This window comes from Polypterus senegalus, chromosome 18 (assembly GCF_016835505.1).
Source record: "Polypterus senegalus isolate Bchr_013 chromosome 18, ASM1683550v1, whole genome shotgun sequence".
NCBI lineage: Eukaryota > Metazoa > Chordata > Cladistia > Polypteriformes > Polypteridae > Polypterus > Polypterus senegalus.
Window position 1 is genome coordinate 70805256 of NC_053171.1, and position 17532 is coordinate 70822787.

At 40.1% G+C, this 17532-nt stretch overlaps 1 protein-coding gene across 2 annotated transcripts; it reads left to right on the forward strand.

Moving 5' to 3' along the window:
- Positions 1–890: 890 nt before the first annotated feature.
- Positions 891–17439, forward strand: plek2 (pleckstrin 2). 2 transcript variants are annotated; one of them, XM_039741674.1, is made up of 9 exons: positions 891–990; positions 1487–1651; positions 3227–3405; positions 5958–6049; positions 11711–11898; positions 13281–13382; positions 14390–14473; positions 16197–16275; positions 16958–17439. In XM_039741674.1, the coding sequence occupies exons 1-9, from the start codon at positions 931–933 to the stop codon at positions 17083–17085; spliced, it is 1077 nt and encodes a 358-aa protein (XP_039597608.1). In that variant the 5' UTR covers positions 891–930; the 3' UTR covers positions 17086–17439. The 2 variants fall into 2 exon arrangements, with proteins under 2 accessions (XP_039597608.1, XP_039597609.1); XM_039741675.1 differs by lacking the exon at positions 16197–16275 and having other exon boundaries at positions 16958–17093.
- The last annotated feature ends 93 nt before the right edge of the window (positions 17440–17532 follow it).

Genomic DNA, 17532 nt, shown 5'->3' on the forward strand with positions numbered 1-17532 from the left:
GGCACTGTTTAAACGAAAGGCATTATATTAAACAATTAAATAAGTGATATGCAGTTGAAAGATAGAAACAAACTATTTAAGATATATGGAAGGCAGTACAGATATATGTTTGATGTGAAAGTCATTATATACTGTAATAGAGAGAAATACCATATATTAAAACAGTAGATAAGTGCTCTGCGTTGGGCTGGTGCCCTGCCCGGGGTTTGTTTCCTGCCTAGCGCCCTGTGTTGGCTGGGATTGGCTCCAGCAGACCCCCGTGGCCTTGTAGTTAGGATATAGCATGTTGGAGAATGGATAGATGGTCTAAGATGGATAAGTGCTATGCAGTAGAAAGAAAGAAAACAACACCATATTAGATAGGTGTTACACAGTTTACTGACATACGGTATAGCTGTGAAAGGTTCTGTACTCTATAAAACAGTGCTTATAGGTCCAGAGTCCAAGGCTCCAGTCTTGCCTGGGGACTGTCATTGTCTTGATGTTGTTTGCTCCTTTTTCTGCTTTCGTGGTTTTCCTCAAACATCTCACACGCGTGTGTCTGATGTTAACTCGGCCCATTAAACTTACACCGTGGGCCCTCCTGTTGGTTGAACCCCTATCCAGGGCAGATTGGTGCCTTGTGCATGATGCTGCAGGGGAATATTGTTAGACTCCCAGAGACTTCAACTGGATTAAGCAAGTTCGCTGTCTAGCGGATCACGCTTTTTAACATCTGAGATTACGCAACAGACATTCCTTTTGCCGCGCGTCTTCTTCTTTTAAATGATGTATTGTCAGAGTAGCAGGCAGGTAGACGTCATGCGAGCCACTCACTGGTTGTCATGCAAATAAAAAACATCTTATTGGTAGGGGGCGTGTCCAGATGACAAAACACATTAAAATCGCTCTGGAGGTGTGACTGCCTCTGCAGAAGCAACTTTCAGGAGGATGGATATGTCTCGGGAGCAAAGCAGCGGCGTCATTAAAGAAGGATTTCTGGTTAAAAGGGTAGGGTGGTGTGCGCGGCCACAATGACCAGAGGGCTCTTTTAATGGCATATTGCACTAGGTTCCGTTTAGATTCAAAATGTATTTTAAAAAGTTAGTAGAGTCCGTGCATGGGGTGCTTCGATTAACTCTGATCGCTCTTTACATTCCATCGCTCTGTACGCGTCAGTACTTGTACCCCGTGCGCAGAGGGATTTTTTTTTTTTTTTACCTTTTGACGGTGTGGACCTTGAACAGTTTAAGAAGTTTATTCTTTGTTGTCACTATTTCCTAAAACTAAACCGTTTGCCATTTTACACATCGGCAGTTAAAACGGTCGTTCTAGGTGGCCGAAAGTAGACATCAGCTTTCCCATAAGTATGAAATGTCCCGCCTTCGCAATGTTATACGATGGAGCTGTTAAAAAGAAGACCACCGGGATTTAGTGTGTCGGGTTGGGCTGCAATATAGTAAACGCACCTGCTTTAATTTATTTCTCCTCATCTTGTCCATCCCAGGGACACATCGTTACCAACTGGAAGACGCGATGGTTCGTCCTCCAGCCGGACAAGCTGCTTTATTACAAGTACGAATCAGGCAAGAAAGAGGCACGACCCAGAGGCAAGATCCCGCTGACCGGCTGCAAAGTCACCTGTCCATGTCTGGAGTACGAGAACAGGCCGGTAAGTACGTGGTTGGAGATGTTTGACACGACATTCGTTGGTCTGTTTACAAAGTGGAAACATTCAGGGTGGAAATGTTGAACACGGCTGGTGAATTTCGGCACTGGAATCGTTCATCCTTAATCAAGTTTGGTCAAAAAAGATTCTCGTTCGGGCACGTTTTACAATCTGAGTTCTCACAAGTTGATAACCCACTCTAAACTGGTGAACGAGGGACTTTAGTTTAGTTGTCGCCAAACCAAGTAGCTGAAAACACAAGGTGGGCACCCATCCGAAGCGGTTTTTTGCTTGCCCGCCTAGTTTCGAGGACACCCACTTTGTAGGTTCTTCTTTCGCCACTGGGTCGGGGTCCAGGGCAGACCACAGCCCTACGCCCTGCGCTGCCACCCTACGTCTGGCTCTTCAACTCCCTGAACTGAGAGAGGAGGTTAGGAAGTGGAAACACGAGCAGCTTCAGAAAAAAACGATTTAATGAGCAACCGTTCACATGGCCTTTGATTTGTGTTTAAGACTCCGTTTTGTTCAGCACGGCGAAAATCAAGGGACTTCAGTTTTGCTATTTATACACATTAGTTAAATGTTTCTTGGAAGGCAAAATACCCTAATACCTAAAACTGTGTACAGCTCGAATATGTGATGTATGCATCAAATACAATGTTTTATGTTATAAATAGCGCCTTTTGTGGCAAATCTCTTTATGTGAGCAGTATGATAGAGTTTGTGTGTATTTTAACGTAACCACAGCAGACAGGTTGGATAATTTAAATGAAGTGGCCTGAAGCCACCCGAGATGCTGGGAAGATGAGAGTCTTCTGATAATGGTAACCATTCATAGGCAGTGCAGTCTTAAAAATAAAGGTGCCAAAGTAGTTCTTCAGAGTGATGCCATATTGCAACCATTTTTGGCTTGAGAGAGAACCTTTTATTTATTTAGATCAGTAACAAAGTCAGTAAATAACCACAAGCAGATGGTAACAAATTTGTGAAATACCAGTGGATTCCTAGTTTTAAAAGGAGGCTTGCTGCCAACAATCACACTGGCTAAGTTTAGGATTTTTCTGTTCTGTTTGGGTAGTCTACCAGACATTAAAGATTTAAGATTTGTCCACATATCAGGAACCTTTTCAGAGGCCAAAGAATCAACTTAATATGTAAAGAACCTTTCCTACAGTGAAATGGCGTTTTGTCAAGGAATGGGTCTGCAAGGAAGCAAAGTGCCATTAAAAGACCATTATTTTTAAGATTGTAGAATGCCCGGAGGGGGCTGGGTGGTTTGTTGGCACCTTCCATATTTTTACTGTCTCCAACATTCTGGAAAATGGACATCTGACCATAGCTTTTGTTGTTAAGTGGGACATTATGATTTGGCTGCTGTTGTAGATAAATATTCTTTAGTTTTTACTTTCTTTGGTAGCTCTGTTTAGCCATTTTTATTGTAAAGCACTTTGTGTTGCTTTTATATATGAAAAATGTGCTATAGAAATAAAGGTTGTTGTTGAAATCATGATGCAGGAGCTCATGGTAAAAGCTAATTTCTCAATCTCTCTCTTCTCCTTTTCAAAATCCCAAATGCAGATGGTGATCAAACTCCAGACCCCCAGCTCGGTTGAATACTTTTTGGAGGCCAGCTCCCGCGAGGATCGTGACATGTGGGCTTCCCACATTATAGACGCCATCCACACACTTAGCCCTGGAGAGTCTTGTAACATGGGATCCGACAACGCACCTCTTGACCTGAACAACGTTAACCTCAGGCAGGTATTCGTTTTAACGGAATCTGTGAATGCAATTTAAGGACGGTCTGTCTCTTAGCGTCATGGCGGTGCAGTTGGTAGGACTCGGGTCACTTTGAGCAAATCGGTCAGCTGGTGTTTTTTAATCTTCTATATATATAAAGGAGAGTTGGGATCCGAGAGACTGTGTTTGTGGAGGGATTGAGAGTTAAGGCGGGTGGGGGAGTCACGTGATCAACTCCCTTCCCATTCACGTCATTTCATTCACTTCATTTCGCTCCGAGCTGACGCGGACTTGCCGTTCTTTTTCTTTAGTGTTTAGTCCTTTCTCCTTTACTAATTTACTGTTTAGTACACGCGGTACTCACACAGTCACTCATAAAAGGTGAGAAGACTCCGTGCAAGTATTGAAACTACCTTGGAAGACATGCAATCAACGAGGCCATTAAACGGATCTCAAGAGAGGTCTTCTAGGTTGGAAAAAAAAGCGCTTGGCTGCCAAAACCAGGCGATTAAACGAATCTCTACAAGAAACGACTTCTACGTTAGAAAAAAACGATTCGCTTCCCAAATCAGGCGGTTAAACGAATCTAAAGAAGACAGGATTTCTAGATTGGGAAAAGGACGATTGGCTGCCGAAACCAGGCGGTTAAAAGAATCTGAAAAAGACAGGATGTCTAGATTGGAAAAACCACGATCTGCTGCCAAAACTAACCGTTTAAACGTGCAGCGAAGCGCACCAGGTCTGCTAGTTATAAATAAAGGGTAAGAATATCTTGGATGTGCTGAGCAACATGAAGATGTTTGAACTTAAAGCACCGTAAAATAAGAGAAATAGTGTGTTTAGTTTACAAAGATACCTGGGAATATTTTATGTTTACAGGTTGTAAATGTTAATCAAGCTGTACTGTATGAAGTGCAATGGGCCATTGAAAGTTGCTATATAACATTAATACAGCAATAAGTGCATAGGATTTTTAATTACTGAAATTAATTTATGATAATGACAGGTGCAGCTGTACGTGAATACACTTAGGAGAGTCTTCTCCTTGTTTTAATTTTTTCAGTGAAATATTAAAACATTTGTTGAGAAAGGAGATTGCATCTGTCCAGTGAACCCTCCACAGACCCTTATCTCAAAAACAACTAAAATGTTTCGTTAGTAAATACATTTCTTTCTTTTTATGAATAGGCTTAGCTCATGTTAACGTTTTCCTCCCAAATCCAAATTGATCATGCACCAAAATAGTTACTTTGAATTAAATGTTCATTGAGGGTACTGTGTGGAAATGCTGGCCGCAAGATAATGTAGCAGTCTGACAGCTACAAAGACAGGCATTGGTTTCCATGTTGCTGTTCGTGTGGACATTTTCATGTGGCCATCCAGTTTGGTTTCAGCTCGTATACCACAGAACTGCTTGTTGGGTTGACTGGACAAGTAAGAGCAAGTTGTAGTATGTGCACAAATGTGTCCTGCAATGAGTTGATATTCCTTCTAGGGTGCGTACCTTCTTTGTACCCTGGGCCTCTGGGGTAGGCTCTGGTTCCATTTGTAGATGAGGAAGAAGTTTACGTAAATGCATTTCTTTAAAGATATCATTTGTTGTATGTATAATTGTGAGACTTACACATTCTGCCTATCTAGCTATCTACATATAAATCTGTTTTATAGCAATCTATCTATCTATCTAATAGTGCCTTTCCTATCTATATCATTGATAGCTGTGAAACCATGTTAAAGAGATATTTATGAAATGCACTATATCATTTTCATCTTTTTTATATGTATCTCTTTAAAATAGTGTTTTTCATGTATTTATTGACTTGCTCAGTATGGGCAGACTCTTGTGTACTTGATGGGCAAGTTGTCTCCACGTATTCTGGTCCCTGACAGCTTTCTTCAGATGTTTCTTGAACATATCCGTATCACACATGAAAATATCAAGCCATCATGTTCTTTGCCCTTCTCATCTCTTCATGTGTTTGTGTAAAAGACATTATATAGTAGATTAACACATAGTGGTGAAAGAAATTACATTACATAGATATGTGTAAAAGACAATTTATATTAGACAGATAGATACTATCACTACTAGTACTACTATTACTCTGTGAAACGGAAGGAGCCATAGGTGGCAACCTTTCCACGTTTACAATTAGTTTATTTTGCATGTCTGTTATATTCACAGTTACCACTAGAGGGCTGTACAACACCGTTGAAAGATAATAAATGGACTGGACTGAAGGTGCCAGGGTATTTGCTGCTAGATACGTTCTGTTTGATTAACAAGGCACAATATTATAGATACACCGATAGGAATGGCACTCTATAATATGTAGAAAAATGCATAGATAGCAGTGAAAGGCGCTGTATAGTACATGAATAGAAATAATACACATTTGTCTCCCTGTTACATTGTGCATTTCCTATGTGGGTATCCATATTTTATATAGTAAAATATCTATCTATCTTATTCAGTATGTTGAAGGTGAGGTCAATGGCGTCAACTTTTCTTTCCCGTCTTTGATGCCTTGCTTTCATCTACTGACACAAAGCACTTTATTTTCCACAGCCAGGTCATTGACTCCATGAGGGATATCCGGACTGGCATCAGGCTTGCCAATCATTCCGAACAAGGCAATTCTTTCAAGAAGTGCTTCACAGGTAAGCAGAACTTGTTTTAATATGGCACCTTTCTTGAAGGTCAGTCTTCCAAGGCACTTTACAGGCCTCTTATAGCATAGAAAGACAGCTTTTTACAGTTGTTGCATGGGCAGACTTAATTAATTGCATAAGGTTCCACAGGACCTGCAGTCAACCCTGCAGTAATGATATTTTCAGTCCTACATTACCTCAAGAATGTGCATCCATGTTATCATGTTAGGTGGCATTGTACTTTCCAAACTAAAAGGCCCTCTTTGCTACAAACATATTTACACTGAGAAAACTGATGTCCCAAACATAAATGCGTGCTGTCTGTATCTCCTTGTCTGTTTCCGATTTCTTTAAATCCAGCCGTTCCCTTAGGTATTGATATTTATGTTATATTGCTGGCCTTCCATTCAGGATTGGTTTCCTCATTTTTCCTGATGCTGCCAGGCTGGACTTTAGATTTCTTAGTTTGAAAATGAATTGCTGGATTATATTGCCATTAGTTTATATTACTAAAAACAGAAGCCTTAACACTAGAATTACCAAAGCCTACAAAAAAACTCGTGAATCCGGCCCACTTTAAATCCCTTCACACTTCTCAGTCAGTGTCTTTATTCTTCTAAATGTGCCGATCAAGACAAGCAGCAAGCAGCCTGCTATCACATCCCCCACCGCTGCAGAACGACCACAGATTTACTGTTTTCAGTAGTGAGCTGCTCTTATTGTTAATATTATACAAGAAAAACATACATTTGATTTGTGCCTGTAACAGCTGCTGTACATTTATAAGACTTGTAAAAGTTAGTGTTTTTTTTTTCACTTTTATTCTCTCAGTCACAATCACGGTACAGCACCCCTGCCTCTTCAGGGATCTGACACTGTTAGTTTTTATTTGAAACTGGGAATAACTGTAGAGGCGAGTGGTGTTTTGAGGCAATGGAACTGGAAATTCTCTGATCTGGATGGATAAAAGCTGACACACAAATGCTGGTGAATTTGCCTTCTTCATATCTCACCGTGACTTTATTTTTTTTTTATTCAGTTTTATTGAGTGTTCCTGCTCACGCTGAATTAGTATGTGTCTTATGCACCATAATGTCAAAGCCACACTGACAAAAAAACAGAGACATAGGTATATATGATATTTGGAATAACTCATTTTATGACCTGTATAGTACATTTCGGAAAACATTGTGGCACTGATGCAACATTATTCATATTATTCATATTCATTCGCATACCAACTTGCAGTTGTCATTAGTGACCAAGTGTTTTTTTTTTCCCTGATCTTGCCCAGTCTCCACATTTTGCGATATGGTGTTGTTTCTTTTGTACTCCAGGACATGCAGAGGAAAGAATAATACAGAGAGGTCAGTTCAGCGCTATATGCAATCATCAAATTCAAATGTTAACAGTTCCCACACACCCAAGGACCGTCCTTCCTACATTTATGACGTGTGTGCCTGTTGCAATGCGCACACTTCTCTCTATGCTGTGGTTCCTGTTACATTGAAAGGGCACCTGACACTGACTCAGTTTGCTTTTCTGGGGAAAGCGGCTGTCTTGGAACAGAAGCTTGTCGATGTTGCATCCACTTTTTCTTTTTCCATCGTTTTTTTCTTGTAAGAAGCGACAACGAAGTTCCTCTGCAAGGTGAGCCATGAACACTCTTCTTTTCACAGTGGCCCCCGTGCATGCCTTGCACAGTACATGTGCGTTGATCACGGCCAGGTCAAACTTGTTATAGCACACAGCAACCGGCCACCTGCGTGTTCCTGCATGCACTGAATAAGCTCACGCCTTCTGGTGCACGATGTCAACGCAGCAGCAGGCAAAAAAGGAAAGAGATGAATATATGTGACATTGGGTGTAAATTTATGGTACTTATAAAAGTTAGCTTTTTTCAGTTTTATTCTCACAGTCACGATCACACTCTTCCCGTTACAACGGCAAGATGGTATGCTAATGAATATGAATACTGTTGCATCCGTGCCACAATGTTTTCTGAAATGTACTATACAGGTCATAAAATGAATAATAATAAAATTCAAGTGACGGTGAGATACAAAGAAGGCAGATTCACCAGCATTTGTGTGTCAGCTTTTATCCCTCCAGATTAGAGAATGTCCAGTTCCATTGTCTCAAAACCCCACTCACATCTACAGTTATTCCCAGTTTCAAATAAAAACTAACAGTGTCAGATCTCTAGGGGGGGCTGGGCTGGTTTAGGTGTGGTTTGTATGGTAGTATGTGTCGTAGTATGTGTAGTATGTGTATGTGGTAGTATGTATCGTGGTCGTGATTGAGAGAATAAGAGTGAAAAAAAAAATACTAACTTTTACAAGTACTATAAATGTACACGGTCTGTTACAGATGTAAATCAAATGTATGTGTTTATTGTATAATATTAACAATAAGAGCCGCTCACTACTCAAAACAGTAAATATAGGAGGCAGTCAGGATCGAACTGGGGACTCTTGATTACAAGTTAGCAAATCTTACCGCTATACCACAGAAGCTGTTGTATCGTCCTTGAACCTTTTGTGAAAGTGTTTATTTGATCTTTGGACTTCAGGCTTCAGACGTTATATAATTTATGCCTAAATTTTGTCATTTATTACTAAAATATGAAAAAGTTTCTATTTTTAACAATGTGTTTACACAGATTATTGTAGAAACAGAACACACATGAAATGCATGTGTTTCAAATAACGATCTATTTCCACTCTAAAACTCCAGCACTTCACTCCCAGATAATCAAGGCATGAGCTGGGAGAAGTTTGTGCACGTCCTGCGGCGGTAGGGGGATGGAATAGTAGGCTGTTTGCTGCTTGTCTTTGTCGGCACATTTACAAGACAAAAGACACCAAAGGAGAGGTGCAAAGTGATTTAAGGAGGGCCAGATTTACGAGTTTTTTCGTAGGCTTTGGTAATTCTAGTGTTAAAAGCATACACGAGTGCAAGACCCTTCAGAATATTACAGTGTATATGATTTGAGGTGTATATTGAAAATATAATAATCTTCCATTTAATAAGGCCTCTTAAATTAACTGCAGGGTTGTGTAGAGTCTGTGGAGTCAGAGCCTATCTTTACTGATGTAATGTCAGTGAACTGAACAACAAAATAAGCAAGCAGAGTTGCTTCTCATAGAGACCTCCGCAGTTCTCATTTTTCTACAAAGTTTTGTGTCTGCTGTAATGTCAAAGGGGACATTTTCAAGAAAGTTTTGTCATTTCCCAAGGCACAGTATCACAGTCATTAGCACTGAGATCTGGATTTAAATCCTGGGCCTGTTATTCTCAAGATGTTTCAGTTTCGTCCTCTAAAAGGTGTTACGGCTAACTAAACACTAAGTTAGTTCTGTGGCCAAGAATGCCACCATGACATGACCCGTTGCATCATAATGGTTTTTACAATTGTTTTGTTAAATGTTTTTTTTATGAAAGGTGCTATATAAAGCAGACATTTTTCAGACTAATTTCTGTCTTATGTCTCTTGGAAATAGATGTACTATAGTAAGATTTTTGTTAATTTAATTAATTCTGTTGTTGCTTTTTGATAAATATATGTTAAGCTGTCATTCTTCTATGGCCTTCTGCAATTTTTTGCCAGAAAAGCGAATGTATGAATAACATGACAATGCCATATCTACTGTTCCTATGTGAAATGAAAGCAACTGTCCCAAAAGCACTGGTCCAGTTTGTATAGCCAGTTTCAGAGCATGTCTGCATGTGCTTTGTATACCTGTTATAATCATAGCTACCGCTAGAGGGCAGTGCACCACCATAAAAAGCAGATGGTGGGCTCGGGACACTTGAGCTGTTTCTGTAGCATGTCAAAAAACTACAAGAGCACACTTACCATTCACATCAGGGGGCTGTGTGGTTAGCCTGATGTGTTGCAGTGAATGTTGGCTGTCATGACCATCAAAAACGTTTCATAAAAATTCATCAGAGGTGGTTGCTCAGAAGAGTGGTTTGCTCTTAGCAGCTTTCCCCAGATATTGTTGGACAGAGCAGGGTTCTCTATACAAGAAACTGAGATTGGTGATCAGCACTAAAGTCAAAAGTGAACCAAAGTCAAAACCAGATTCCTGAACTTTATTCTTTCCTCAAGTCATTTATGGAGACTTCCCTTTAATCTGAACCATGGTTTAGAAGTCATTAAATGTGTAACAGACCCTTTTATATTTATGGCTGCTGTAAGTTGTGTACTGTAGTGTCTGCACCACAGGCTAACTGCCATGCCAGATCTTAGCAACCAGACTCCCCAAAATGGTGATGTTCATGAAAGATAAATAAAATAAAGCAACAAACATGACATTATCATCATGAAAGTGAAACATAAGAATCAAATATTAATAAAATACTGTGCAATAGTGGCATTGGCTGTCATACTTATTGGAAAGAACACCTTCAGATCATGTAACAAACTGTCAAAGCCCCCATTTCTACCCTTTCCTGTATGGTTCATCGGGTAAATGTTACAATCCTAGAAAGTGTGTCTGAAGGCAAAAGTGTGTTTAAGCAATCAGGTAATGAAAAATACAAATGGTAGAAGGCAGAGAAGTCAGGTTCTAAATGGGGAGGAAGTCAAAATATCGATTGTCAAGTGCAAAACATCACATTAGGAATCGCATTCAGAAAAGGCAGGCAAAAGATCCTGAAAATCACTTGTCTGAAGTATCTCTACCTGGCAAAGAATGCCATTGTTTGCATTGCATAGCAAATCCAGTTCTCAAGTGGCAGAAGCTGTGCATCGATATCTTCTAATGGTGGGATGAAATGACAAAATACATAATGACCAACAGTGGAAGTAAGAAACATATGTAGAATGGCCAAGAGAGTACCATAATTAACACAAAATAGCAGTAACTGATAACAAAATGATGAAAATGCTGTCAAAACTAAAATGTACAAACATAAAACAAAATATTGCTGATCATGAGCCAATGATTACAGATGGTACTACACTCTCTGTTCTTTACGATGTCTGTCATTGGCTGCTTGCAGTCATGAATCATGTGTTGACTGTTGTCTGTCATACAAAGCTTTGGCTGACCTTCAACACTTGACATTGCTTCTCCATTGAACTGATAACCACCATAATCACACATCGATGTGACACGGAGAGCAGTTCAATATGGACAAGATTCATGAACAACATACGTTAAGGTGGAAGACACCATCATCAAGACTAACCAGTAATCTCTGTCCCTTGTCAGAGGGTGTTTGACCACCCAGTAGGATGATATGCAACCAGTTATGCAGATCTCCTACAGAGCTTTAGCGTGTCAGGTGTACTTACTCGCTGTTAGAATCATATTCTGTTTTCTGGAACTCTTTAAATAACTTGATTGTGTTTGGGGTTGTGCATTTTGGATAACCCATTTATTCTAACCTCAAACATGCTTTTCTTTTCTAGTTGTGCTCTGATGTATTCATATTTTATTTGGGTTTTACTTAGCCAGGTAAGTTGAGTAAGAGCATATTCACATTTGAAGAGACATTTTAGATCAAAGGATGTGAAATCAATAAGATAACCTGTGCAAAAATTTACAAAGGCTTACCTAAAATTAAAAACATCTTTGTTAATGATCTGTGTCCAAGTGAAGAAATGCATCACTCTGAATACCTTATATGGAAGAGGCTCTCGGTTTCTCTTTTGTGCAGGTTCAGCTTTGATCGACTGGCTGGTATCCAAGAACTTAGTCCTGACACGTTTTGAGGCTATGACACTGGCCTCCACACTGCTGGACGAGAGCTTGGTGAAGCCACTTGGAGTGAAGAGCTCAGAGGCCATTCGGAATGGGGACTTGGCCGAGCAGTTCCTGGACGACTCAACGGCCCTTTATACCTTTGTAAGTTGGCACCTGTGTTTGACAGTTAACCATGTCCACCCACTGTCATAAAATAAGATCTTAAGAGTTTTGAGAAGAACAGACGTTTTAGCCCCTCAGTTTATTAATGCAAAAAAAATGAAAACTCCTTGTAGCTGCATTTACCCAAAATTATCAAAGCTCTGCAGCTTTAGTTTGCTTCATGGGATTCTGACAGTAGCTTGATGTGTTGAAATGATTCAGCAGACAAGATATCTTTGTTTTTAAAAGCTTTAGTAAAAAATCAAGGTAAAACTGTTAACACAAAAATAGAGAAAAAAATGCTATAGCTAAGAAAAGAAAAGCTCAAATTTAAGAAGAGTTCTGTTTACAGCATATGTATCGTTTCATTCTTTAAGTTTGCTCTTACAGTTGAACCATTTCTAAACATTCAGACAACTGTATGCCTATCCCATTTACACATTGTATATGGATCTTTCTGTCCATGCTAGTTATGAGCCTATTCCAGAATACACACTGACTGAATTAACACACTGCATCACAGATTATCATGTTAACTTACAGGGAGTGAAAGGCTATACCAGGGGTCCTCAATCACAGCCCAGGGGGGCCGCAGTGGCTGCAGGTTTTTGCTGCAACCCAATTGCTTAATGAGAAGCACTTATTGCTCAAGTAACACTTCTGCTTCACTTTAGTTGTCTCGCTCTTTATGATTTTGAACCCTTATTGCTTATTTTAGTCTTAAACAGCTGTAGTCTCGGTTTTTTAATTGCTCCTAATTAGCAGCAACATGCAAATGACCAAAGAGAGCAGCATTTCTCCATTTAGCTTGTTACCATTTACACCTGTGAGTATTTATCATGCACTATTGGGATTAATTAAATACTTTGAAGGAAAGTGAAGAGAAAAAAAGTGAAGGACTGAGAATTACTCCTCCATCTTAGCCTTCAAATCATTTGGATGATATCCTTAGAAAGGGGAAGAAAATCTAGGATATGAGAATGAGCTGACATAGCAGAGTTAAGGCACCAACAAGCCATGAAATTACATTATTGGCAAGAATTGCTTTCAAATAGAACAAAAACCTGCAGCCACTGCGGCCCTCCAGGACTGTGATTGAGGACTCCTGGGCTATGCCATAATCTATAGCTATGAAAGAGAATTGTACTCTATTCTACTTAAGCAAACACTAGTATGAGTTTAACTTAAAGCTTTAACTTTATAAGATTGGCTCTTAAACTCCTATCATATTTCTTTCATTTCATTTTCATCCCATTTACCTACTGTTTCTTGTTAGTCAGTCATTGCTCTCTTGGTTTTTCTTCCTTTATGTTTTCTTTGGCTTCACTACTTTTAATCCTGCTTCTTCTAAAGATTTCTCTCCCATGTGTTTGTCTCCACAGTCAGAAGTGTACAAAAGAAGAGGCAGCGTCAAAAATGAAATTGCTCTTTCAGCAGTGGAGCTCAGTGGGAAGGTTGTGAAGCAGGGCTATTTGCTGAAACAGGTATGTGGATCAATGCATCGCCAAAAGTGTCCATCCATCCATCCACCAGTTGTTTTGCATCCTGGGAAGATTTTGTATAGAATGCACCATGTAATGAATGAGTACATAGTGTAAAAAGAGAGACCCCCTTATTTTTGTCTCATCAGGCTTCAGGATACAGTGTGTGGCAAAGGAGCTATATAGGCATCGACCCGACACAGACTGACAACGGAGGCACATGTAAAATAAATGAAAAGATTTTAATGTTTCTTCAGCCGTGGGGCACGTCTTCCCTGTGTCCCACAGGCCCAACACAGTCCCAAAACAACACACAAAGGAAATCACCCCAAACCACACTCTTCAACCTCCCAGGCGGCAGCGTCATCGTCGTCGTCGTCGTTGTCCTCCTCCTCTTCCTCCTCCCGACTCTAGCGCCTAGAGTAGTGGCTGCGGGCTCCTTTTATAGCACCCCCGGAAGTGCTCCAGGTGCTCGTTGACCTACTTCAGGCTGCACTTCCGGGAATGACTCGCTAAGCCATGCATCTCCCATGGTGGTGGCCATGGAACCCAACAGAGATGAGCTCCAGTGTTCCACCATTGTGGCCCCGATGCAACCCAGGGGAGGCTGCCACCAAATGTTCCAGGGGATGTAGTGTGCATACCATGGCTGCTCCCCCGGATCCAGTGTCAAAGGGACGTCCTGGCTGGGCATGGGTCCCGGCCGTCTGCCACAAGTGTTAATGACCAAGACCATTGCTGCAATAAGCCTGTTATAGTGCTACTGAAATGGTTCTTAGGATTGTGCAGTGAGCGATGCGAGCTGGTCTGGCTGGTAACACATCTCAAAGGGGGTCAGCTTTCAGAGAGGAGTCACAGCAGCCTTGCACACACGGTGTCTAATTGTGCGTATGTCATGAAAAGTGTCCGTCCTCCTTATGCTGCAATAAACAACAGGACTGGAGGGAGAAGCTTTTTTTTCATAAACAGAGCATGTCTTCAGTTGCTAATGTAAAAAATAAATGTTCTAGGGACACAAAAGGAAAAACTGGAAGGTACGCCTGTTTGTCCTGAGAGCGGAGCCAGACTACCTACACTACTATGATCCTTCCAAGGTAAGGTCAATGGCGCTTTCCTTGGACTTTTGATCGTGCAAAATGCTCAATGCAATAAATCCTCGTATTGCATCCTGTTATTCAGTGTAAATAACATAACAGCTAAGATGTTCCAAATTTTAAACTTAAATTCAAATTTAGGTTTACTGTCATGCACACAGATCACAATGAATTTCTTACTTTATAATGTTTTAACACTATTAATTGCATAGCTGAACAGAATCAGAGATGGCCTAGGTGAATTCGATTTATTTAAGGTCATTCTGTATAGATATATCTTCTCTTTGATCAGAAGGCTTTTCTTGAATATCATCTTGTAGGGTCACCATTGTCAAATGTACAGAATACAGTGAAATTCTTACTTTCGTATGCTAATCAACATGCAACACTTTGGCACCATCTAAGCATTATGATTAGCAATCAGAACTGCTTTACCTCGAAACTCCGGTCTTTCATTCCTGACAAACCACAGAACACAAATTAAACACTATCAGCCTTCTCTTACGTAATAAAAAAGGACTGAGTGAAGAGGGGGACAGATGTACAGTATTTGATCCATGGATGCAATGTGTTGCTCTCTTTTGTTATTTTATTATCGTTAGAACATTAGAAGAATTGTAATGAGAACAGGCCACTCAGCCCAACATGCTCATCTATCCTATTCACATTAGTTGTCCAAAATAACATCAAGTTGAGATGTGAAGTTCCCAAAAGTCAGGCTGTCCATCCCACCACTTGGCAATTTATTCCACGTGTCTGTGGTTCTTTGTGTGAAGAAAAACTTTCTAATATTTGCCCTTAACAACTTTCCAACCATACATACTCTTTGTGTTCTTCTTATAGAATTTATTTTAAAGTAGCAGCTAGGATCTATTGTACTACTTCCCTTCGTAATTTTAAACACTAATCTTCAGTTGCTGACCTGAAAAGGTTCAGCTCCTTCAGTCCATCCTCATAGCTCATATCTATTATGTCCTGTAATCAGCCTTTCCTTTTGCTCTTTCGCTAGCTTTGCTATGTCTTTTTTTTGTAATATGAGACCAAAACTGAACATAGTACTTCAAGTGATGCCCCACTGGTGCATGATAAAACTTAAGCATAACCTCCCTTGACTTGTACTCCACACATCGTGATATATAACCTAACATCTTACTAGCCTTATGAATTACTTCTTCACACTCTCTGGATGTACTGTAGATAGTGATGAGTCCACTCTGACTCCCTGGTCCTCATAAGACGTATGTTTAAGAATTCTCATTTTGTTTACAGATCTAATATTTTTACTTCTCTCTCTACAATTTCAAACTCACAAAGTACTTCCTTAGTAGTCCCTGTTACTGGTGGGAGGTTTTTGGTTTCATTATACATTTAAATTTAAGTAATTATAATAATAAAGATAAAGGGCATTTTTAAATAATTTCTTGTTCTAGTATTCCAACATAATATTAAATGGTTAATCAAATACTTTCAACTACTTCCATGCCAAGGAGACAAGTCATGCTTATGTAGGTGGTATGCCATACATTTTGGGGATTTATAGCTTTCAGAATGAGATTTAACTATAAACTGAGTCTTAGATGGGTTGAATTAACAGGAGTATCCAAGTTTCCACACATTTTTAAAAGAGAGAATTTCTTGAAGAAATGTGCCCTGTTTTTCTCTAAAATACTATTTGTTTGTGACCTGGGATGAGTGGTTGATTATTAAAAATGGCCTTATTTAGGAGGAAAACCGGCCTGCTGGAGGATTCCCAATCAGAGGCTGTCTGGTTTCGGCTTTGGAGGACAATGGAGTGCCCACAGGTAAGGTTTTATGCTAGTCAGTGCCGATAATAACTTGTGAATGGGGAGCGGACATACACTTTAAAGGCACTACACACCACTCTCCTTGCACAGAGCCTTCAGCTGTGGCAGGCTGATCCGTTTGTTACACTGGCCCCAACTATGTGACGTGAGCTTTTTTACAGTGGACGGCTGTTAAGGAGAACACACAGATCTATTCAGTCTTTCGCCATCTTTATTTTACTCAGTTGTTTCAAAGCAGTTCATTATTTACTGACAATTTTATGTGTTCAGATGCTCTCTCTAATGTTGGATCTGACATTCATTCTTGAATACTACATCTGATTGTTGTCGGTGGAGTTTGCATTTTCTGCCCATGTGGGTGTAGGTTAAGAGAAATGGTGAGGTGTGTTAAGTGTGTGGACCCTCAGACTAAGTGGCATCCCATTCAGGGAGGGTGCCTGCTATGAAGCCAGTGCTACTGGGTTAAGGGTCTGGCCCAAGCAAACCTGAACTGTACTTGCAAATGTTATGTTTGTTTTATACAGCACCTTTCATAAATTCTCTAGTAAAGTGATTTACAAATGACAGTTCACTTGGCCTATGGGAACGCACAGAAAGAAATAAACACAGGCAGCATCGACTGAAGAAAGGACAAAAAGATCAACATTTCCTGACTTTCTTTGTTCGTTCTATTTTTCAGGCGTCAAGGGTAACGTTCAAGGCAATCTGTTCAAGATAATAACTCAAAACGATGTTCATTACTTCATTCAAGCCACTTCGAAGGAAGACAGACAGGAGTGGATCGCTGCCATAAAACAATTAGCATGACAGCCTGTCAGCACCTCCATGCTCTGAAAAGCTAAAAGTGCTAATTAACTGTCCGGCATCTCGTATCCTAGCAGTGCCCATGGATGCAGCAGCTGCTTTGGCAGAGTGTGTGGATCACTCGCTCGCTCGCTCGCTCGCTCTCCCGTTCCTTTCTTACACACCTGTGTCGCTCCTCATGCCCCACTGTGCATTCCATGAATGTGTATCTCGTCACGAGTCATGTCTGACCGAGGGCCCTTCACCCTGGACACTGCGGCCACAAGCAGAATATTTCATTTTGGTTAAAAAAAAACTAAAGTTTTTTTAACACATTGTAAAGTTTCATGCTTTTGTATAGCAATTTGTATTTTTAACAATTTATTATATTTTGTACTTTCATTCTTTTTTTATAATTGAAAAATAAAAACTGTTGAAGATTGAAGCGTAACTTTATATTAAAGCAACAGA